Here is a 23672-nt window from a genome sequence, read left to right on the forward strand (position 1 = left end):
TCCACTACATTATTAGAAGGAAAAACACATTCTCAGTACAGTAGTTTGCCTTATAATTGTCAGTACATTTTTTAAAGCGATTCATAACATCAGTACACATATAGTCTAAAGATTTAAGGCTGTAATTATTACATTGGATTCTTAATTCTGGTAGGATTCTGGTCAGTATTGGTTACTGTGTTTTATATATATATTTTTTTCTTCTTCTAGTTTTTATTGGTTTATGTGGCCTTTGAGACAGCAATGCCTCGTGGTGCCAACACAAAGAGGCCAGTATCACACCTACAACTATGTTCAAGCTTATACCTTTCTCAACAGTTTTGAAATGGAAGCTCATGCATTAGTTCTGCTGGATTTATTTGTTTGCAAGTTCTCTTGCAACTTAGGATTATGAGAAAATGAAACCAGTGCACTATCATCAAGCAACCAGTTGCTTTAGGCCATGAATCATTGTCTGCTGGGTCCCAAGATCGTTTCTGTTGTAGGAAACGATCTTGGGACCGATCTAATTACCAGTTAGAAGGATAGAACTGTACATTTGCAATGTTTAGGGCAACAGTGACCTCTATTGTCGAATGGTGTTAATATCTCCATGTTTACATAAACGTCCTTAAGTAAGAGGCTGCATTTCTCTGATGTTAATTATTAGATGTTTTCTATTGACTGACATTAAAAAAAGTGGTCGCACTTAAATTTTTTTAAACTATATGGTGCCCGATATAGTTAATTTTTGAGCTGGAATGAAAACAGACCTTTTCTATGTGGATTGTGCAACGATTTTGCCCTGGTAAGACTATGCAAAGGTACTCAAAAGGCTGCTTTCTAAAACAAATATAAAAAACATTTTATATTTTCATTAAAGTGAGAGACTAGTCTACCAACTAGTAATTTTAGTCTTTCCTTATCCATTCCAGACATCGTGTTTATTCAATTTGTTTATTATTAAAGGCTCCTTACATGCTGATTAATAAAGATACAATTAGAAGGGAAAAACAATATGTTCTAAAAGGTGCTTTGAAACCATGTTAACTCATGTGGCGCTTCATGTCTACACATATGCAGGGAAAAGAGGCAATGCGTGCGGGGCAGAAATGATGCATGTTTGGTGCAAGAGAACAATATTCAAGATTACAGAGCAGAAAGATCAGAGCTGTTGTCCATCCACATCACTGTTGTTCAGTCGCGCTATTCACTAGAGATGATGAGAGGGCGCAACCTTTGTCATGAAGTCTTGCGGTGCGAATGGAATCAAAACGGTGTCCAACGTAACCTAATTGTTGGCAAGGCATCTAGCATTAGCAAGTTCATTCAGTCTGACTCTACGTTACCACTGGCGCATTGTGAGCGAAGCTGACAGCGTTTTCAATTAATTTATATGAAAGCCGAGCGTCATGCTCGCAAGGTGGATTGTAGGATTGGCAGTGGTGAGGAGCAAGCTCTCTCCTAGCGCTGTGAGTGCCTTTGAGTGGATTTCCTCCACCCCAGTGGAAACGCAGCCTGAGAAAGCCGAACTGCTTGTGTTTTAGCGACTCGCAGTAAATATAGAAAATTCCTCAAAAGCTTATCCTGGATTTTCTTTATTTTGATATACATCGATATCGTTTTATCGCCCAGCCCTATGGCTGACCATTTAAATAAAGAAAATAAATAGCTAAATAAACATCAGCACTGTTTAGTATCAGTTAATGGCTGACCATTTAAATAAAGAATCAATTAAAATAAAATGAATAGCTAAATATACATCAATAGTAATGTTTAGTATCAGTCAAATGTTGACTATTGTAATACAATCAGTCAATTAGGGGCAGGGAATAAAACAAGAAGCATTTACACCCGCCGAGTCAAAAGATAAACAGCGGCAGTAGTTTTACACCTTATTCTGCTGTACAAATTCGGGGAAAACTTTCAATGGTGGAAAACCAGTCTTTTAAATATTACATTTTGTAAATGCAATGACTGCAATTGTTCGGTTTAAGGGGTACCAAACTTGCAGTCCTGAACTAAACAGTTTGATGAATACATATTTACACATTAGCTTCTACTCAGAGGGTATGAAAGTTGCTATGTGGTTAGCTATTAGTTATAAGATATTAGCTATTTATCGGCCGACCGATATATTGGTCAGGCACTAGCTGCAACCATACTCCCTACTCAAGGTGATGTTTCTACTCGTTGCAGTGCGTATTTCAAACAGCCAGACTTGCAAGTTCTTAGTTTCCTCTGTCTTTAGGTAAAAGACTTGTCGAATGCATGTAGCTGGTGGCTATTTATATGACCACTGATATGAGCACTTCACAGTTGTACTCTGTTTTTTCTGTATCTAGATGGTTTATACAAACACATTGAAAGAGGTGTTGATTACACTTACAGCTTATAACTGACAAGTATGACAGTACATCATACAAGCTGTTGCTTTTGTCCTAATTATTTATTTTACATTCTTTCACATTTATTATCTTGCCTTTCAGAAGACTTGTTTGCAGTTTATGTAAATGTTCTTGTTCCTTTCTTAGGGTGTAAAATTTTTTAGGGCCTAATGACATGGGGTGGCTTCTGGGTTAGACTCCTTGCCCCTGATGCCTTCTTGACAGTTTGAGCATCATTCTCTGGCTAAAACATCAGATGGGGCCTACAAATATTATTACGCAAATGTATTTAATCTCTAAACTACATGATCAAAATTGTTTTCAATCTTTCTAGAAGAACATGGTTTTTCAGCATTCTCATGTTTCTGTCTCCTTAAGGTGTAGGATTATCACTTTTGGGGGGTTTCTACTGTGGATAGTACCTGGTACTTTTTTAGTACCACCTCGGCTAAGGTTCCAAGCGAACCAAACCGATATTAAATGTGACGTCAAATACCTGCAGATCACTGATTGGTCAGAGAGAATTATCACAAAACGTCACTGGACACAAGCGTTCCTCTCGTTAGCAACGAACAAAAATGAGGCGAAACAAAAAAGTATTTCAGGAAGTGTCTCAGCTGTAGGCCGCACATGACTACCACCGGACCTACCAACAGTGTAGGGAAAAGTAAAAAAAAAAAACATAAAAGTGAACCATCAAGGAAAAGTGGTTCGACCAAAAGGACGCTATCTAGACCAGCGAGCAATGGGACGGAGAGTGCCCTGGACTCAGCCACGGTTTTGTTGGATTCCACTATGGATGATGGTACGTTAACTCTATACTCTGCTTGAAAGCTTCACTTTATTTAGTTGACCAGCAATTGTAAAGCTTGCTTCTAAAACAATCAGACCAATTTAACTGCTACACTTGTTTAAAATCACAATTCAACAACTGCTTTATGTAGCACAATGAGCTATTAGCTAACAGCTAGCGGTCAAGTTATTGTTTATGTTCAGTAATATTTGTGTCACGTTTAAGATGATGTCAAGGCAGTAGCGGTGGCACAACTATGACGATCAGCCTATAATCCCACCCACGTTGAGGTGGCATTAACTGCAGTAGAAAAGAAAGCTCATAAAAGTAAAGCAAGTAGAGTCAAGTCGAACCGTACCGTGCAGTGGAAAATTGCCATTCCCCTTCTGTCACTCAATCAAGATTTTGTCGATGTAGTGACACTAGGGGTCACTGGTGGCGGATTGGTGGTGGTGTAGTTGGCTAAAGCACATAACTGTAAATCAGAAGATCGCTGGTTCAATCCCCACGGCCACCACCATTGTGTCCTTGAGCAAGATACTTAACTCCAGGTTGCTCCAGGGGGATTGTCCCTGTAATATGTGCTCTGTAAGTCACTTTGGATAAAAGCGTCTGCCAAATGCATAAACGTAAATGTAATGTCTTGAGAGCCCCGAACACCTCCCATTCTTTGAGAAAAGGCCAATGAAAATTAGTGAGTGGAATTTGCATGCCACTCCCCCGAACATATGGATATAAAAGGAGCTGGAATTCCCACTCCATTCAGATTTTTTCTTCGGAGCAGAGCATTTGTACTATCAACAAGCTGAATACTACTGCTGTTCCATTCACCTCTTAAGCGGCAAATGCTGTTGAATATATGGCGTATTTCCAGCAGCTTTCTCTCCTTCTCCACGACGAGTGCAAATTTCGTTCCTGGGTGCTTCGACAGCATTAAAGAGTATATTCCCTCTATTAGAGCACACACATTGACATTGAATGTCTTTATAAAGATGCATTTCCATCTTTGTGTGATTTCTGGATACGGTCGTTATCTCTCCGCTTCTGACGGCCATGGGCGCTGCCCGTTTGTGAATGGTTCATATTCTCATTACGAGAATATGACCATGGCTGCGCCTTCTACCAACGGGTATGAGGCCGGCCTGGCTTGTGCTGGAGGCAATTTGGGGAGTTCAATTGGCACGGTCTCACTGGGTAATTCCCCATGGACCTCCCATTACCTAGCATGCTCGTTTGCTCCCATCCGGTTCCGAAATGAGATCAGCCCGCCTTACGTCATGCTGGCCTCTTTTGGGGCATGCAAGCAGGATGAGTCTTTGATCGCTGCATCGGAGAGTGCACTGGTGATGTCGGACACAGATGACTTGACTGAGCTACCACCTTCAGGTCTGCCCTCCCAGTCTGAGGATGACTCAGAGCTGTCCTTCATGTTTGCCCGGGCCACCACGAGCATCGGGTTGGACTGAAACCATCCACACTCCCGAAACACAGTTCAAGGTTCATCCGCTCACACTACCCTTGATGGCAGTTTTTTTTGTTGCTTAATTTGGGTGAGGCAATTCCCCTTATATTGAGCTTGTTTTTCCTGACCAGGTTATTTCTTTCTCATCTGGCAACACTGCAACTGGTATGTCACCCAGCCTGAGTGCAGAGAAAGCTACTTTCATAAAAAATAAAAAAAATGAATAGAAAATAAAAAATAACAATACATTTTTAACCCTTTTTTTCCCCATTCTAACCAGTTACCATTTGGAAAAAAGGTTGTGTAACCACCATTCATTAATTCTGGTCAGAATTAAATTAAACGGAAAACATTTCATTTTTAGTAGGACTGCCACCAGTCCTAGTCGACTAATAGGTGTTAATTTAAGCCATTAGTCGAGTTGTTGCACGTTTGTGCTATTAATTTAATTACTTAAATATATATATATATATATAGTCGATTCTGAAAATCGCGAATTTAAGACAGAGTGGACTGACAGTTATGCATTTGTGCTGCCGGCGGGGAGCACAAAACCAACGTGTTTAATTTGCAACGAGACGGTTGCCATTGTCAAGAGTGGTAACGTGAAACGTCATTATGACTCAAAGCACGGACACTTTGACCACAATTACCCGCTTAAATCTGAGGTAAGAGCCAGAAAAATCAAACAACTGCAATCATCATACCATGCAACATGCAGTGTAATAGTTAGATCAGCCACCCAACAAGAATGTGCAACTGAAGCCTCATTAAGAGTGGCATGGGTCTTAGGAAAGCACAAGAAACCATTCTCTGACTCGGAGATTGTGAAGGAATGCATAAATGAAATAGCAATTGCCCTGTTTGAGGGAACTCAAAAAGATGACATCATACAAAAAAATAAACCAAATATCTTTGTCTGACTCCACTGCTGTAAAGCGAACTGAAGTCCTTGCTGAGGATTTGCTTGACCAAATGAAGTCTGCAATAAAAAATGCTAAATGCATTTCATTGGCTTTGGATGAATCCACAGACAACACAGACAACGCACAACTTCTGGTGTTTGTCAGATTTTTTGATGAAGAGAAGGGAGAATTCTGTGAAGATGTGTTAGGCCTCACAGCCCTCCATGGACACACAAGAGGGGATGATATTTATGAAGCACTGATGCAGATGTTGAGAGACAGAGAGATAGACCTGAAGCATGTTATTTCCATTGCTACTGATGGAGCTCCATGTATGACTGGAAGAGAGAGGGGATTAGTGGCACGCTTGAGAGCTCATCACCCTGACCTAATAGCATACCATTGCATAATTCATCAGATGGTTTTGTGTGCCAGTCTTGAAGAAAAGTATGCAGAGGTCATGACAACAGTAATGAGACTTAAGAACTTTTTGAGGGCATCATCTGCTCTGCAGCATCGCTTGTTGCGCTCATTCCTAACAGAGGTGAATGCAGAATTTGATGATTTGCTCCTTCACAACAATGTCCGGTGGCTTAGTAAAGGCAAGGTACTGGAGCACTTTTGGACATTACGGAAAGAGTTGGAAACCTTTCTGTTGGATCAGAAGAGTGCAAAAGCAAAACAATTTGTGGAATTTATGCAGAATGAAGAAAAAATGGAAATTGTTGCATTTCTATCTGACATTACCTCCCATCTCAATGATCTGAACATGACGCTCCAGGGCAAAAATAACACAGTGTGTAACCTCACATCAGCTGTCTGTGCCTTTCAGAAGAAACTGGGGCTGTTCAAGTGTGACTTACAGCAGGTCCTGCTTCACTTCCCAAAGCTTTTAAATCAAACAGCAGGAACACATCATCATCACAATCATGCTGAATTCCTGGACAAGCTGATAAAAAATTTCCAAACTCGCTTTGGAGATTTCCCTCTGGGAAAACAAGTCTTACTATGCATGGAAAATCCATTCCTTGTCAAAAACATCGCAGAATTTTCAACTGAAGCCCTGAAAATCTGCCCATGGGCTAGTGCTGCTTCTCTTCAATCAGAGCTAATTGAGCTTCAGGAAAACCTTGCACTGCAGGAGTCTCTCTGTGACCCTACCACCTTCTGGACTAAGATGGTCCCTGCAGCAGGTGTCCCTTCCTTGCAGAAGGTGGCCCTTCAAATTCTCACCATGTTTCCCTCAACATATTGTTGTGAGTCTGCCTTTTCAACCATGAATATGGTGAAAAACAAATACAGGAGCACCCTCAGTAATGAACACTTACATCAGTGCCTCCGCCTGGCCCTCACACCTTTTATGCCCAAGTTTAAAGAACTGGTGGCACAAAAAAGGTGTCACTTTTCACACTAATAAGGCCAGACCACATCACCTTTTGTACATAGTTTGAACGTTTTGTGGGAGTTCTGTTTTTGGATTTTGACTATCACTGTTCCGGACCCTGGACGCAAGGAAAATTTGTTGAGTAGACCTTTTAGGTTTCTAATTGAGTACCCCTGATCTAGCCTATAGAATAAGTTCCTTTGCTGTCGGTAGCCTATGGGCGACGCCGTTTCTTCCTCTCTGCTGAATATGCAGCAGTTAGGGGAGGAGCTTGCACAGTCGTTGACATCAACTAACGTTACTTAGTGGCGAGTTAACGGCAATTAGCAGGAAAGACAGCAAAAATTAAGCAAATGAGGCTTTGGGGATTTTTCCGAAAGAAGTCAGTGGGTAAGAATTCACATTTGTTTTTGTCCTTAAAGTCTTAAGATAATCATCTAGCTGGCTTTCACCCACAGTAGGCTAAACCTCAAGAGTTGTAGCCTCTAACCTCCTTAATTAGAATAACGCAGCTTGATAGCTCCGAGTTAACGCCATCGCCTCTCACGCCGGAGACCGCGGTTCGAGCCCCGTTCGGAGCGTAATTTTCTTGTTTATTAGGTGTTGTTTTCGCTAAGGATAACCAATAAGCATTAACATAAAATGTATGTGTGACTTGTTTCGTGATATTAGTTTGTAGGAAATATACACTTTGATTTGATTAAATGGTTTTGTAGAGTGTAGCAAAGATGAGCAACAGACTGAGGAGCAGCTGCAGCAGCTGTGCCAGAATCAGGCATGGAAACTGGTAACAATTAATCAGTCACTTTAATTTAGAGAAAGTTAAAAGTGAAACATTGTTTATCTCAATGATCCTAATGAAAGGATTTTGACAGATGACTTATTCTCATAGAGATGATGAGAATGATATACATTTTGATGCCATAGTGTGTCAATGAACTTAGATTAAAGTCATTCATGTATTGCTTTAACTTAGGATCTTATACATCATTTTGACTATTTATGTCAAAAAATATAAATTATTTATATTCAATATTTTTTTTACCTCACTTTACTCACTATAATATAACTCTTTTGTGATGACTTTATGTTAATGTACATGAAAATTCAAGAATCATGATAGATCTTAGGGCAATCCCACTGATCTGCTCTTCCCAATACATTTTCTTCAATGGTATTGGTCTACAATTTGACATATGTAGCACTTGATGAATTAGTTGTGTGAAGCTGATTTGCAATAAGTTATGTGCTGTATCTGTTCTTTTGCATCACAGATGATTCAGGGAGGAGAGAGGATGTTGAGGATAGTACTAGAGTGGAAGATTTAGGAACTGTAGAAACAGGCCCAGCCAGAGCAAAACTCAAAGAATACCCTCTCACCAGCTTTGAACTACAGGGAAGTGGTTGCTAGTGTGAAAATAAAATGGTCTGGGCTAAGCCCCGGATGTCCTTCAATGCTGGAAACGCCTCTGCATCTGATGATAAATTACAATTTAAAAGTGGATTGTTTTGTGCATATTTTTCCATCGCTAGCAGATGAAAATCCTGTTTAAGCCCTATAGTCTAATAGGGGCCCTGTGCCATGGGTTCCTGGCTTAGAAAAAGATATGCACTAAAACAGATTGTGTGTAGTATAGCTTAATTTTGCGCCGATTTTTTCAATTGTTTATGTTGCCCCCCCAAACATGATATCCTGGTAACCCCTCTGTATATATATATTCATAGTTTTTCTATGGCTATAAGCGACATGACAGTGCAGCTATCTACTTTAAAGGACAAAAACAAAAATCTTCAAAATGGTTGGTCAAGATTACCATCAGAAAACATATTTTAAACACTTCCAGTCATGTTTGTTAACATATGTGCTGGGGCTCCTAGAATGCAGGGCACCAAATTCCTTGGTGTTCACCTGGCGGAGAACCTCACCTGGTCCCTCAACACCAGCTCTATCACCAAGAAAGCCCAGCAGCGTCTCTACTTTCTTCGAAGGCTGAGCAAAGCACATCTCCCAACCCCCATCCTCACTACATTCTATAGAGAGACTATTGAGAGCATCCTGAGCAGCTGCATCACTGCCTGGTTTGGGACTTGCACCGTTTCGGACCGCAAAGCCCTGCAGAGGATAGTGAGGACAGCTGAGAAGATCATTGGGGTATCTCTTCACTCCATCAAAGACATTTACAAAAAACACTGTATCCGCAAAGCAACCAGCATTGTGGACGACCCCACACACCCCTCACACAAACTCTTTACCCTCCTGCCCTCTGGCAAGAGGTACCGAAGCATTCGGGCCCTCACGGCCAGACTGTGTAACAGCTTCTTCCCCCAAGCCATCAGACTTCTCAATACTCAGAGACTGGTTTGACACACACGCATACACACGTGTCCTGAGTTGCACTTTAATAACTGTCACTTTATAACTGTCTGCTACCTCAATAACTGCTATGTGCATAGAACATTATCTCATAGTATGTTATGTTTACATTTTTAGAAACTGTCATCTTTTTGCACTACTGAGTACTGGTCGGCGCTGCACTGTCTATTGTCCTGTTCATTGTCAGTAATTTGTTGTACTGTCTCAGATTCTTTTGCACATGTTTGCACGTGCACTTTATATAGGTATATATAGGTAGTTTATATATGTATTTTATTTCGTTGTGTAGTCTCATGTGGTCCTATGTTGGTCCTTTGTTGTTTTTATGTAGCACCATGGTCCTGGAGGAACGTTGTCTCGTTTTGCTGTGTACTGTACTAACTGTATATGGTTGAAACGACAATAAAAACCACTTGACTTGATGTGTCACTGCTTGAGTTTGTTGAGTGATGGCCAGTTTTTATCTGTAGTAATTTTCAAGATTCAATATCTAATATTTTTAGAGGCTGTTCAGATTTTAAAAGTCATATAGTCTAATCCAGCCTAAAGTTATTTTGAATGAAAGCATCTGATAAGTCAATAAATGTTGTCTAAATGCAAATGTGGAAGAAAATAAACACTGTACCTTGGAAAAGTAAAGGAAGTACCAGATGTCCTTTCATACTCGCAGGTCAAAACAGCTGCTATATAAAAAAACAAAAAAATAGTACTAATTTAATTATATTTCAAAACACAGGCAGTACTATGTTATATCTAGCACTTCCTAATAATGGAAATTTCCACTCTGGTACACCACGTAGATTTCAGTGTTTTGTAGGGTAGACACGTGTTACACTTGTAACACTTTTTGCTATACTGCACAAATACTAACCAGAGTAAATATACATTTTTTTACATGATGCATTTATCTGTCTACCAAAAAAATAAATGTCAAAAACCTTCATATACATTGTTCAAATTTTCCACATTTATGGCATACAAATATTGTTTTCTTTCTTTCTAGCTATCATCTATCTATCTATCGTTCGTTTATTTTGCCACTTTTACACGTGTCTAATCTGTCCATCTTGCATGTTTGCCTGATTTTCTCAGTGATCTCGCATGCTAGCAAGTCCTAATATGTGTACATTTTTTACAGAGACAAATCAATAATTCCAATAAGTGAAGTACTAATTTATTCACAATGAAAAATGTACCCCAAAATACAGGTTGTCTTTAGCTTTTTACTACCCGAAAACATCACATTGCTAATTATTCTTACCTTCTCAGTAGACTTCCCTGCGCAAACAACTGGGATTGGATGAGGACCTGTTTACCAAGTCTAGCAAAACAGAAAATGAAAGAATTTAACAAATGCGCAAGCTTGGTTCAGAGGATGTCTACTATTGGTGTGCAGCCACTATATTTATTTGTAACTGTATCTGTTCGTATGACAAAATAATCTGTATTCGGATAAAATCTGGTGTGGGCGGGGCTTAACACGAAATGGGTCAAAACTAAAATAAACGCCCATTTTTAAATTACATTTATAGTTTCTATTCATAAAATATGCCTTGTATATGCCTTTTCATATAATATAATATAATAATAATAATAATAATAATAATCGTAAACATTATAATAATAACAACAATATACAAATGTTTTAAAGAAAATATTATTTTAGTCTTTTTTTCTAACCAGATGAAGCTGAATTTGTAGCCTACATCAACTGTGGAATATGTTGTGGTTTCTCCTGGTATTTTAGATAGAATATTTTTGGATATTTTGATATCAAATTACGCTTTATCCTTGTTATTTTTGGATAAACAGTCAAAATAATCAATATATATATTTTATATTATTCTGATTAATCCATTATTCATTTTGAAGTCATTATCCTTGCCTTTCGTCTTTAGGCACATCCTCAATGTCTATGTCCAACAAGTTGCAAAAAATCTTCTTGATCTTGCCAAGTTTCTGAGCTGAGAAGTTGCTCACCCATGCAAGAAACATGTTTGTATTTTGTTGTTTCTTTTGTGAAACCAAGTGAATATACAATTAAAATATATAATTATTTAATGTATACTATATTCTGGCAATCTTGTTATTTTGTGTTGTTTTCTCCTGCTTTTGTGCTCTCTGCCCTGCTTGTATGCTATCTATCCTTGTCGTTCACTCATCCTTTTTTTTCCTCACTTCCCCTCATTGTTTGCATCATTTCTCCCTCTCTATATTCCCCTTGTGTACTCTTTTATCTGATGAATTCTTCCTCTTGGTTCCTACTCTCCTCTTTTGCGTTTTCCTATTGGTCTCGTATTTTAATTTTGCAGTTTTCAGGTTTTTTTTTCTCAGATTTTTGGTCCTGTTTTTTCTGTTTGTTCTCTTGTTTTGCTTTTGGTCTTGTCCTCTCATGGGAGTTTTAGCTTCCTGCCATGTTGGGCAACAGTCAGGGGCGAACATTTCAGCAAAATGTTGGGGGGGGCAATAAACATAACAATTCTCAAGAGCAATTTTTGAAGGGGACACCAAGGTTTTTTTTTGTTGTTGCCCCATTTGCATTTGTATTATTTTATTTCTTAAACAATTATTTTAAGAATATATCATTATATTATTTACAATACACATATTTTAATGATATTTTAGGGGGGGACAACCCTCATATAGGGGGGGTCCTGACCCCCGACCCCCCTGCCTATGGCAACAGTGTGGGCCTTTTTTTGAACTCGTTTAGCATGAGCGCATGTTGCCGTTGTCTCTGGCGATATGCGCTTATGTCAATATCATAAATAAGACCTGTTTTCCTTAAATTGAAGTTTCCATTAATATCATTAGTAAGCAACAATAAATATCCTATCAACAAGAGTGAGATAGTACAATATAAGACTTTTACAAACACATTTTTGAAGGATGCAAAGTATCATCTATTATCATTATCGACAAAATCCCAGAAAATATCGAGATATAATTTTTTGAAAGAATTCCACACCCCTACTCTGAACACTGAATGTTTGGACTTATTGTGGAGTGGTGAACCACATTTGCCTTGGAGACACCTCCACAGTTCCTGGTTCAGCGGCAGTCAACAACCCATTCGCTTCTCCAGAGGACGCCAGTAGTCTTGTCCTCTCTCCAGTGGCGGCAGCCAACACTGTCCTCTCCCCATGTCCCCTGCCAACCGGGTCCTCATCTCTCCTCTGGAGCGGCCTGATCTTATCACCGCTCTGGAGCTGCCTGACCTCGTCTCCACTCTAGGGCTCCCTAACCTCGTCTTCTGCTCTAGAACCACCTTACCCTACACTTTTCCTTGAGCAACCCTTCCTGCCACCTAATGCCTCTCCCTTCCTGAAGCCCCCTCTTGTGTCTGCCAGATCCAGGCTCCACCTTAAATCCAGCCACATGGTCTCAAGTGGTCACTCCCTGGTTCACTCTGCTAGACTCCCCCTAGTCTGTCCTGCAGGCCTCCTCTTGGTCCACACCCTGCCTTTCTGCAAACATCCTTTTGTGATATGTTTTCTGGTAAGGTTGTTGAAGTAATATTAATTAATTCATATTGCTGCAGTTTCAAGATGACTGTGTGTTTGTGTGCCGCTATTTTCTAATTTCTTCAACTCATTTTCTTTAATGTGCATTCACAGAAATGCACATTTGCTATCTGTTTAAACAAAGTGAACAATTTAAAATTGCATCTAAAAGCTGCTATAGGTATAAGGTGGTTGGTCATGAATGTATGCTAATCTCAAGTTGTTTATAATGTACTGGATTCACAGCACAGTAATGTCATTTTAATCTGTTGTTGAGTAACCATCACTCTATTATAACTTGCAAAAAACAATTAAGGAAATTGTTTATTATTGTTATTCTAATATTGCGTATTTCTGCATAATATTTTCCTCGTCTGAACACTTGATTAGGGTTTTTATACAGTCTTAATCTTTGCAGTGCATAGACATACTATTGAAGTATTATAATTGAAATGCATTGTCCACTTAGGCTGTAGATTTTAGTATAAAAATAAGTATCTTCAACTCGTATCAGCCATTTCATGAGTTTCACCTCTTGTACAGTACAAACATTAATGTGAAGTGGATAAAACACTTTTATTAAAATTAATATAAAAAATATAAATATGCGTATTGTTTATCTTCCTCAAAGCAAGTAATATTTTGGTTATAAATGTTTAAACATATACAATTATACCATGAAAATAGCAAGTCATGACTCCATCTCTGCTGGTGAAAATCACAGGCAAAGCAGGTCATTTCAAACAATGAGATTAGCCTTGGGCTCTTTCATTCACAACCTGACAAAACCACCACAACTCAAAAAATCACAGATATTCATCTTTAACACAGGACACAGAATTGAATTAGACAAGATCTTGAAAAAGTGAAATACAAATGAAAAATAGGGTTACATAATAATGTTAAATGTATAAAAGCATGTGTTATTTTGTATAAAGCCTCTTTATTGCATTTTCCCAAAAAATCATCAAGGTTCTGGACTGGATTGCATAGCCCTTTAAGAGTCAATATAATGGTAGCGTGCAGGACATAGTAACGGCACCGCACAGCAAAAAAAAATAAAAATAAAAATCTACACAAACAACTCAAAAGTAGACCAAGTAATTATGTTTATTGAAATAAAAACACCTATTTAACCCATAAATCCTGAGGCCTGTTGCTGAAGCTTAAAAGGATAGGGAATGGGTCAAACTTGACTCAAACTCATGTAACATGAGTGCCATGTATTTGACCGCTAAGTGCTAGGCCATGGTTTCAACGACATGCAACATTTTGCGTCAGACATTTCCATATATGTTGAGGTCAGCTGATTTGTTGTATTCATCATCATAATCATGACCCTAAATGTAATTTTTCAAAAGAAGAAATAAAGAGGTCAGAGGTGCCAATAACGTACAGTATTTCACATTCAGACAGCATGTGAAGCCATAAAAACTGAGCATGTTTTCCAATACGTAACAATGATAGAGATAAATGATACTCACAGAATATGATTTTGGCTGACTGAGATGCAAGGAAAAAAGAAGAAACGTCACATAAAATTGTTGCAATGCAAGATGGGAAAAAGAGATATATCTCCCAGATAGCAAATGAAAAATTTCATTAAGCAGATGTGTTTGTTATTTTATTTAAATAAAACAACCAAATATATTTTAGTAAACATTGTTTAACTCTGTTATAACTTTATTATAACTAATCTCTGAACATGCTTTTTATTCTTTTCTGAGTATCATTCAGTTCAGTAACTACGACAAATTGAGACAAATATGTGTTTAAATGTGTTATACCTTTTTGGTGATGGTATACGAGGTTTGGAGAAAGGCTCTTTTCCTGGCATGTTACAAACCTTGTTTTTCCTGTGAATTGAGAAGTAATAATATTTTTTAACATTTAATTTACTGCATTATCACAACAGCTTGTTCTAGTAACCAAAGAGTGCATAAGATAACATAACAAATAACCAGGGTTGGAGAGTAACTGTATGCATGTAACAGGCTCACGTTTTTTTTAAATATTGATAACTGTATTCCACTTCGGTTACAATTTAAATAGTTGGTAATGAAAATACAGTTACACTCAAAACTTATTTTGATTACTGAAGAGATTACTTCTGTCAGGGTTATGAAGGGACGAGGCAAGAGAGTGAGGATTAACAAACAGAAGGAGTAAAATCAAAGTCAAATCAAACTCAACAGCAGTATGCTGGCAAATATCGCATAACACACAAACATGAACCGACAAAAGAACAAGGAAAAAGAGGGCATTTATATACAAAAGGATAACACGATAAACGGAGAACACCTGGGATATATTCAAGGAAGAAACTGAAGACAGACAATGGAGGGAAACAAATTAACTTTCAAAATAAGAGTCTTAACAGGAGTCCATTACATGACAATTTTGCATTTTATTGTTATTTGTTTCATTTAATATTTAGTCTATTCAGTTGGAAAACGTTTATCTGTATAAATGATGCGATCAAAGAAATGTTTGATAGAGGTGAAATACTTTCTTATACTGTGTTACATTCATGCGCGCAGACAGAGGGTGCTTTTATTCTGTTACTAGTCAAAAGGTGGATATATGATGTCAGTGAGGATAAAAGATGTGGTTGTGTACACTCTTTGGGATTTTGAAGTACGTTTGGAGCAGTCGAAATAGTTAAACTTGTGTAAATTGTAATGTGAACATTTTGTTCAATGTACAAATGTATTCTTGATGAGAATTTGAATTATGAGAATTGTTGTTTTCCTAAAAGAAAGAAAATATTTCATAAAATATTTAGGCTTTTTGTTTTTTAGAAAATGTTTAATATAAGAGTATTTTTTGTCGTACTGACAGTGCTAAAGTACTAATCCAAGGTATTTATAATACAATACTAGCATTGTGTAATCTAAGGGAATATGTAAACAAATTAGATTTTATAGCACGTATTCTGTAATCTGTAGTTGAATACATTTTAAAAGTAACCCTCCCAAACCAAATAACATACTTTAAATTATAACAATGTAAATACTGGTAAATTGTTATTAGCACATAACTATTCAATCCTTACAATAATGTCATTATTGTACAATTATGTCATCTAAAGCTATCTAGCTTTAAAGGTATCTTCCTTCTCTGCTAATGTCACCACTGCTAAACATGCTACTATCAAACCAAAATCAATAGCACTTCTGACACTTTCACCCTCTTCAAAATATTCACCTCTCTCCTCTGTCCTTCTCCTTGCCCTCCCACATACTCTCTAATAGCTGATGACTTTGCCACTTTTTTCAGAGACAAAATAACAATCATCAGCAGTCAATTCTCCACACCACAAACACCCACCACCATTACACAATCCCCTGCTCCCCTCTTTTTCTCCCCTCTCTGAGGCTGAATTCTTCAAACTTTCTCTCAAGCCATCCTATTACCTGCCATCTCCCCCATTCAATCCTTCCTGCACTCACACACTATTATTATTATTACTATTATTATCTATTTAAACATTATATTGTTTCAAATGAAAGAGTTTAAATTACATTTTACCAGTTATCAATTAATAACCGTTTATCTTTTACGAATCAATATGCATTTGCAAATGCATTTATTCCTGTTCTGTGAAAATAGTCCTAATTGCCACTTCAGATTCAGCTTCTGTGCCACCTTTGCTGTGGAAAGATGGCTTTTGCAATGGGCATTACATTTCGTAAACTCCCATCCTCCACAATATTAATCTGCTGGTAGACTGTGACTATCCGCTTTCCTATAGCAATCGTGAAGCTGCATTCATGAGTCGCATCAGAGAGTCAATTCCAGTGTCCAGCGGCACTTTGAACTCCACGGGAAAATCAGAGTGATAGTTAAGACTTGGTGTGCTTCAGTGGTAATTCAAATGTGCCTTACGAATTACATAGACCATATGGGCTTGTTTTATACATCAAATAATAGCGCTAAGAGATAATTTCTCCATCATTTTATCACTGACAGGGAAGCGCTGTTGTGGTGTGTGCAACAGTGTAATGACTTCGGGTGGACACATTACAAAGGTGGTCAAATTTTATGATAAAATGATCTCTGCTGCAGTACATTGTAGGGTAAGCAGTTCTGTTTTCAAATGGGGGATTGTCCCTGTATTAAGTGCACTGAAAGTTTTGGATAAAAACGTGTCTGCCAAATGCATAAATAAATTCACCAAAAAAAATAATATTCTCCAAACTAACTGGGATTCAATACAATGTCTTTAATCCCTACTGGAAATATGAACAAAACTATATCTCTGAACCTACTGTAACTGCATCATGTCCAAACAAATCGGTTTTGTGGTTTCTCACAGAAAAGCGCATAATAAGACTTACCTCTGGTCTCTCCTAACTTGTTCACCGCTGTTTCTACCTGAACGAAATCTGGAACAAACACAGAATCAAAGTAAGAAATTAAGAGGTTAAATTAATTCAGTATCTGCTTAATAAGTGGTTGGTGCAACTGTTTAAGTTACAGACATTTACTATTTACCTGCGAGACATTCTTGATAGTCGACTCCACATTCTAAAAAAAGAAAAGAATGTATAGTATTATTATTCTTAATAAATCTATTTCCAAATAAAAATGGACCCTATTACAGTAATTTTCTTAATATTCCAATGTTTTGTGCATGTTATTGTAAAGGAAAAAATGCTTGACTTTTTCTTGTTCCTTTCAAATGTAATAACTTGCTCTGCCTCTGAAAGGACTTTCCATTTCGGCTGACATCACCAAGGCAACACAGGCGGAGAAAGTAATGTTAACCAACAGCCAAATAGCTATTTAGGCATTGTTTTAGCCTACTGTTGTAATGCAGCCTTTCTAAAATGTTCAACCCCGTCTCATGAAAAGTCATAATAAGAGGATTGCGAACTTGTCAGAAAACTCTCACTTTAGCTGGCTCGCATGAAGACGTGTGACTTTTAGTCCCATAGATAAAAATAAACTACCCAAAGAATGCAAACACACTGCAGATACCTAAAACAGAAAAGAGAAAAAAAGGGGGGGTTCATGCTGAATAAATCTACAGTGGCAAGAAAAAGTATGTGAACCCTTTGGAATTAGCTGGTTTTCTGCATTAAAACGCAATCTTATCCTCCTCAAAGTCACAAATATTGACAAAACACAATGTTTAGGCTTAGGCTAACAACACATAAACAATTATAATCTTTATTTATAATCTTTATTGAACACATTAAACATTCACAGTGCTTTTGAAAAAGTGAATCCTTGGATATAATAACTGGTCGATCATCGTTTGGCAGCAATAACCTCAACCAAGCGTTTTCTGTAGCTGTGGATTACACCTGCGCAACATTCAGAGGGAATTTTGGACCATTCATCATTCAGAACAGGTTTAGCTCAGCCATATTCTTGGATGTCAGGTGTGATCGGTTCTCTTGAGGTCATTCTACAGCATCTCTATTGAGTTAAGCTCTGGACTCTGACTGGGTTCATTCCAAAATGTGGCGTTTCTTTTTTAAAGCCATTCTGTAGTGGATTTACTTTGATGTTGAGGATAATTGTCCTGCTGCATCACCCAACTTCTACTGAGCTTCAGCTGGCACACAGCCACCCTGATATTATCCTGTAGGATATCTCGATAAACTTGGGAATTCATTTTTCCCTTGATGATGGCAAGCGGTAAAGCAACAATGTTTTTGTTGGAAATCAGCAGCTTCCTTTGTGGTTTCCTGTTTAATGTTTTCAATATAGTAGACTCATGAATAGAGATGTTAACCAGTTCCAATGATTCCTGTAGAGTCACTCTAGGGTCTTTTTTACCTCATTGAACATTCTGTGGTGTGCCCTTTGAGACATCTTGGCTGGACATCCACGTATAGGGAGAGTAGCCACAGTACTAAATCATCTCCATTTAGTAGACAAAACTGTTGACAGATGAATATCTAAGCCCTTCAAGATAACTTTGTAACCCTTTATGCAAAGCAATCAGTCTTGATCATAGGTCTTCTGAGATCTATTTTTTGTGAGGTATGGTCCATGTCAGCCAATGCTTCATGTGAAAAGCAAACTCCAAATGTTTGAGTGTTTTTTATTAGTCAAAGTAGCTCTAAGCAACACCTCCATGAACATCTCCTTCATTAAATTGATGCCAGGTTTACCAACTCCTGACTCTAATTAGCTTTTTTTACATTATTAGCCTAGGGGATTCACTTACTTTTCCACAGCACTGTGAATGTTTAATGGGATGTGTTCAGTAAAGACAAAAAAGTAATCTGCAGCTACCGGAAATGCTTGGTTGAGGTTATTGCTGCTACAGGAGGATCAACCAGTTATTAAATCCAAGTGTTAATGTTTTATGTCTCAATAAATACATGAAAGAGTATAATTGTTTGTGTGTTGTTAGCTTAAGCACATTGTTGTTTGTCTATAATTGTGATTTTGATGAAATCACATTTTATGACCAAGTGATGCAGAAAAGAGTACACATACTTTTTCTTGCCACTGTATATCTGATTTTCTTTCAATTATAGACTGTGAAAGACAAAAAAACATCCTTGATAGGTACTGAATTATTATTGTTGTTCTTATTATTTTACAATCTTAATAACAGAAATATTTTTAAATACAATTTACTACCCCTCATCACACCAATCACATTTCAAAATAAGTTATATTTATATTATCATTCTCTCTCTCTCTCTCTCTCTCTCTCAATGTTTTCCTATATTTAGAACATAGGAATCATTTTGTAAATCATTGTTTTTCTTGAGGTTAACATACTTTCTGATTTAATATGTATTTTTTAATTCAACAGAGGCAAAAATAAGTGCTCATATGCAACATAAATTGAGTTTTGGATTAATGTTTCCTGAATTCTGCACCCTGCTGGCTTAATATTAATACTCACCCGTTGTCATTTCTGGACTGGAGTTCTTGAATGCGTTTCCTGGGAAAGATTTGAGCAATTTCAAATAAAATATGATGTAATGAACAAAATCCATATTACAAATTTTCAAAGATACAGTAAGTGTTGTATCGTAAATTAAATAACCTTTTCATCAAATTAAGTGGATTCTTCATTTTTTCAGTACAATGGATATCAAAAATATTTCTCTTGGTCAGTATGTAAAGTATTGATTCAGACTCACTTATATCTCTTGACCACGAAGAAACACATCCCTGCAAACAAAACCGAGACTCCAAGCCCAGTGATGGATGGAATGAGGATGTGGTTGAGAGTTACTTGTTCTGACAAAATCATAAATAACATGAAGTCTAAATCGACCCCATTCCTGCTGACATCTCAAATCTGTCTAAAAAAAGGGGGGTTGTACTTGGTTGTTTGGATTAAAAATTAAATCAGGTGTCTACGGCCCTGTGATCAAATCAATGACTGAACAATAATATCAAGTCGTACCATAACTTTTTTTTTCCTCTTTGAATATGTAGAAAAACAAACATTGTAAAGAGTGCTAACTTCAAAAGCAGAATTTCAATTGTTATTTCTTTCTGTTAATTTAAACTTCACCAGAAACAAATTTGAGGTAATATGTTGATTTGAAAATTGACCTTTAGTTTTTAGAAAGGTTTTATTTAACTAAACATATCATAATTACTATTATTATCATGATTAACAACTCTTAACTCTTACCAGTCACATAAGAGGTTTCAGTTACCAAGCAAAAGCCATGCCAGGCTACATGCACATGACAGACTTTTATAGTAGCTCTTGGCAAAATAATCTAGACCTACCTTTCACAAAAATACTGACTGTAGTTGAGGCTTCCAGGCCTCCATGGTATCTGACTGTGCATGTTATTGCACTGTGATCATCCTCTTTTTTGGGGGTGATGGTCAGGATAGACTCCACTTCCCATGTTCCATGAGTCATGTACTTGTAGCTGACCAGGACATTTTTTTCTGTATGGTTCCAGGTGAGAGTGGGATGATGGGAAGGGCAGGTGTGGGAGACGTAGCATTTGTAGACTGCGGGAACACCCTCCTCCACAGACTGCTTATAATGTAGCTTTGGTTTTAATATATCTTCATTTTTGCCTTGAATGACAAATTAAATATTTCACAATACATATACAGCATTAGCATATTAAAGATGAAATAAGGTTCCTAAGAAATGGAAACTGGGTGATTTAAAAAACAAGCAAACAACATAACCAGCCATATTGTATCAGTCAGTTGTGGCCATGTAATTAAACAAAAGAATGAATTTAATATTAGTTTGTATTTAAAGAAAATTGCTATCAGTCTTAAGACATTATTTGTCTAAGGACACTTGATAATTATCAGTTGCTTAACTCCCAATGTCTCAATTTGTTATTTTGTGCTACAGTATATTTTATTCATATATTTCATAAAAAATGTTTTAGCAGAGCTTGAAGGCTATAATGCACACTTACCAATCAATTTAACTGAAACACAATTGTCCACAAATGAAAATTTGTCTTTATCATCTCTCTCTAATTCAACCCTGAAACAAAATGGGCCGTTGTCATGGCTTTTGACGGCATCGATCTCCAAAGAGCAGTTGAGTTTGTCCATATTACCAACCAGTTTTGTGCGAGACTTGAAATCATCAAGAATCTTCAAAGAATCTTCATGATAAATGAACTCGGTTTTTTTGTTTTCTTTGTGCCAAATTCCCCTCATACGTGCGGATGGTTGATGTTGTCCAGGGTATTTGAATGTACAGGGCAACACAACACAAGATGACACAACAGCATCCATATTAGGCTCTAATTGTGCCTTCCACACATCCGCAAGCACAAGAGCACACATAACTGCAATAAAAAAACACATTTAACAAATATTAGCTTAAATGTGATGTTCACCTAAAATGATTAAACATGTCATAATTTATACACCCTTATGCTGTTTCATACATGACTTTCTTTCTACCATGGAAGTATGTATGAAAATGGATGCAATGGAAGTGAATGGTGACTGAGACTATCATAATGCCTAGCATCTTTTTTTGTTTCATGGGAAAAAGTCATACAGATTTGGAACAAAATTACAATTTTTATTTTTGGGTGAACAATCCCTTTAAAATGTAAAGTAGGTTTCACAAAAATTAACCATACAAAATGTAACAGTAATTTGTTTAGTGTATGGTAAAAACACAATTGAGTCCTACCATGAAGCCAGTAGAGCAGAACTACTACCTGCACAACCATCCTGGACTGACAAACTGAGTGGGGCAAAAAAGCTTAATTGGTCAAAACAACCAGAAATAAAAAATTAATTCATTTCATGTTTTCTATTCTATAGAAATAATACATTACTTGTTTGCAGTAATAAATATGGTCTTTGGCAGTTATACAGGGCCATTCAAGATGAAACTTCTAGCTAGATTATTATTTTAATTATTATTGTTTATTGAATTGCAACAGTAATCTTGCATACATAAATAGGTACATTTTTGTTTTAATGATGATAGTAATAATAGGAAGACAAAGAGAGCATACCTTATTTTTCAGCAGGATTGGGACTGATGTGTCTTTGCTGACCGAAGGTAAATTATAATTTAAAGCGGATATAGAAACACAGACTATTCTGAGAACTCATTTGAACAAGAAGTAGATTTTTCAGTTCTGTTTTATCCCCTGGATCCCTTGAGGATGCTGTGTTAGAGCTATAGAGCAAATGCCAAACTTAAAATTAAATGAATGTTTAATAAATCATAAAGAGAAACTCAGCATGCTTCTTATGGGTGGGTTGACCAATAATAAGTTCAGCTAATCAAGGCATAACTTGGTAGGAGACAAGCAAGGTTGGGCAGATTACTTTTAAAAAGTATTCCGCTACAGATTAAAGAACGCATGCTGTAAAATGTAATTTGTAACATATTCCATTAAAAGTCAGTAACATAATCTAAATACTTTGGATTACTTCTTCAGTACTGGCAAATTATTCACTTGTTTTGACTATAAACAAGTATATACATGTACATTGAAAAGAAATAAAAGAAAGAGAATTCAAAAGAAAATTCACTTAAATGTATCTTTGCTTAAGGTTTTTTTAAAATATATTTTTACAGAAAAAAACATTCTTATTAAGAATAAGATTTTTGCAGTACACCTTTGCTCTCACTAGAGAAAAAAGTAATGCTCCAACCAGAGTGCGAATTACCCCACCATAATTGGGGGGTACTGCTCCTTCCAGCCAGGTTTCTTAAGCAACCAAATTGGTCCGGTTGCTAGGGAGGGTACAGCCACATGGGGTAATCTCCTCGTGGTCACGATTAGTGGTTCTCACTCTTTTGGGGCGAGTGGTAAATTGTGCATGGATCGCGGAGAATAGCATGAGCCTCCACATGCTGTGAGTCTCCGTGGTGTCATGCGCCTCACGGATTGAGGTGAGTAGCCTCGCCACCACGAGGACCTACTAAGTAGTGGGAACTGGGTATTCCAAATTGGTAGAAAAAGGGATAAAAAAAGTTATATAATAGGTGTGGGTGAGAGACAGATCAACATTTAAGTCCTTTTTTACTATAAATCTCCACTTTCACTTTTTTCTTCTTTTGTTTTTGCCGATTCAAATTCTTCATGCATAATGCCACCTACTGGCCAGGGAGGATATTTATAGTAAAAAGCAACTGCAATATTGATCTGTTTCTCACGTACACCTTTCATATCGTATGGATTACTATTATGCTACCTTTTTTGCTTTATTGAGCTTCAACTTTTTGGTACCAATTCATTTGCATTGTATGGACCTACAGAGCTGTGCATGTACATGACTTTCTTCTGTTGAGCTCAAATGAAGATTTTCCTTCAAAGTGAGTGAGTAAATGATGTGAGAATTGTAATTTTTGGGTGAACTATTCCTTTAAGGACATTTATATTTGCTCAGTCAACACATGGAGGTTATTCTTTACATGTTCTGTTTTAATATGGAC

The 23672-nt window shown here is 37.2% G+C and overlaps 2 protein-coding genes across 5 annotated transcripts in view; both read right to left on the reverse strand.

The window, feature by feature from the left end:
* Positions 1 to 10720, reverse strand: part of LOC127629443 (sialoadhesin-like) — a 29135-nt gene extending 18415 nt beyond the window's left edge. For all 4 annotated transcript variants that reach the window (XM_052106535.1, XM_052106533.1, XM_052106537.1 and 1 more), the window contains exons 1-2: positions 10546 to 10720; positions 9910 to 9967 (exon numbers count right to left, since the gene is read on the reverse strand). In XM_052106535.1, coding sequence (XP_051962495.1) covers positions 9910 to 9946 — 37 coding nt within the window. In that variant the 5' untranslated portion in view covers positions 9947 to 9967; positions 10546 to 10720. The remainder of the gene's footprint in view (positions 1 to 9909; positions 9968 to 10545) is intronic.
* A 2691-nt stretch (positions 10721 to 13411) lies between these two features.
* Positions 13412 to 22320, reverse strand: LOC127630180 (sialic acid-binding Ig-like lectin 14). The gene is made up of 11 exons (XM_052107653.1): positions 22240 to 22320; positions 21909 to 21962; positions 21172 to 21552; positions 20510 to 20812; positions 19906 to 20005; positions 19665 to 19703; positions 17285 to 17317; positions 17128 to 17175; positions 14575 to 14643; positions 14272 to 14290; positions 13412 to 14127 (listed from the first exon to the last, which is right to left on the reverse strand). The coding sequence occupies exons 2-11, from the start codon at positions 21946 to 21948 to the stop codon at positions 14065 to 14067; spliced, it is 1095 nt and encodes a 364-aa protein (XP_051963613.1). The 5' UTR covers positions 21949 to 21962; positions 22240 to 22320; the 3' UTR covers positions 13412 to 14064.
* Between the last annotated feature and the right edge of the window lie 1352 nt (positions 22321 to 23672).

Source organism: Xyrauchen texanus, chromosome 36 (assembly GCF_025860055.1).
Source record: "Xyrauchen texanus isolate HMW12.3.18 chromosome 36, RBS_HiC_50CHRs, whole genome shotgun sequence".
NCBI classification, from domain to species: domain Eukaryota; kingdom Metazoa; phylum Chordata; class Actinopteri; order Cypriniformes; family Catostomidae; genus Xyrauchen; species Xyrauchen texanus.

Bases quoted from the DNA above. Each gene is read 5' to 3' on its own strand.
- LOC127630180 (XM_052107653.1), bottom strand. From the start codon at position 21,948: ATGGTTGTGCAGGTAGTAGTTCTGCTCTACTGGCTTCATG. The intron at 21,553-21,908 runs GTAGGACTCAAT...TTTTTATTGCAG, and splicing joins TCTGCTCTACTGGCTTCATG to TTATGTGTGCTCTTGTGCTT. The intron at 20,813-21,171 runs GTAAGTGTGCAT...TTGTCATTCAAG, and splicing joins TGTTTCAGTTAAATTGATTG to GCAAAAATGAAGATATATTA.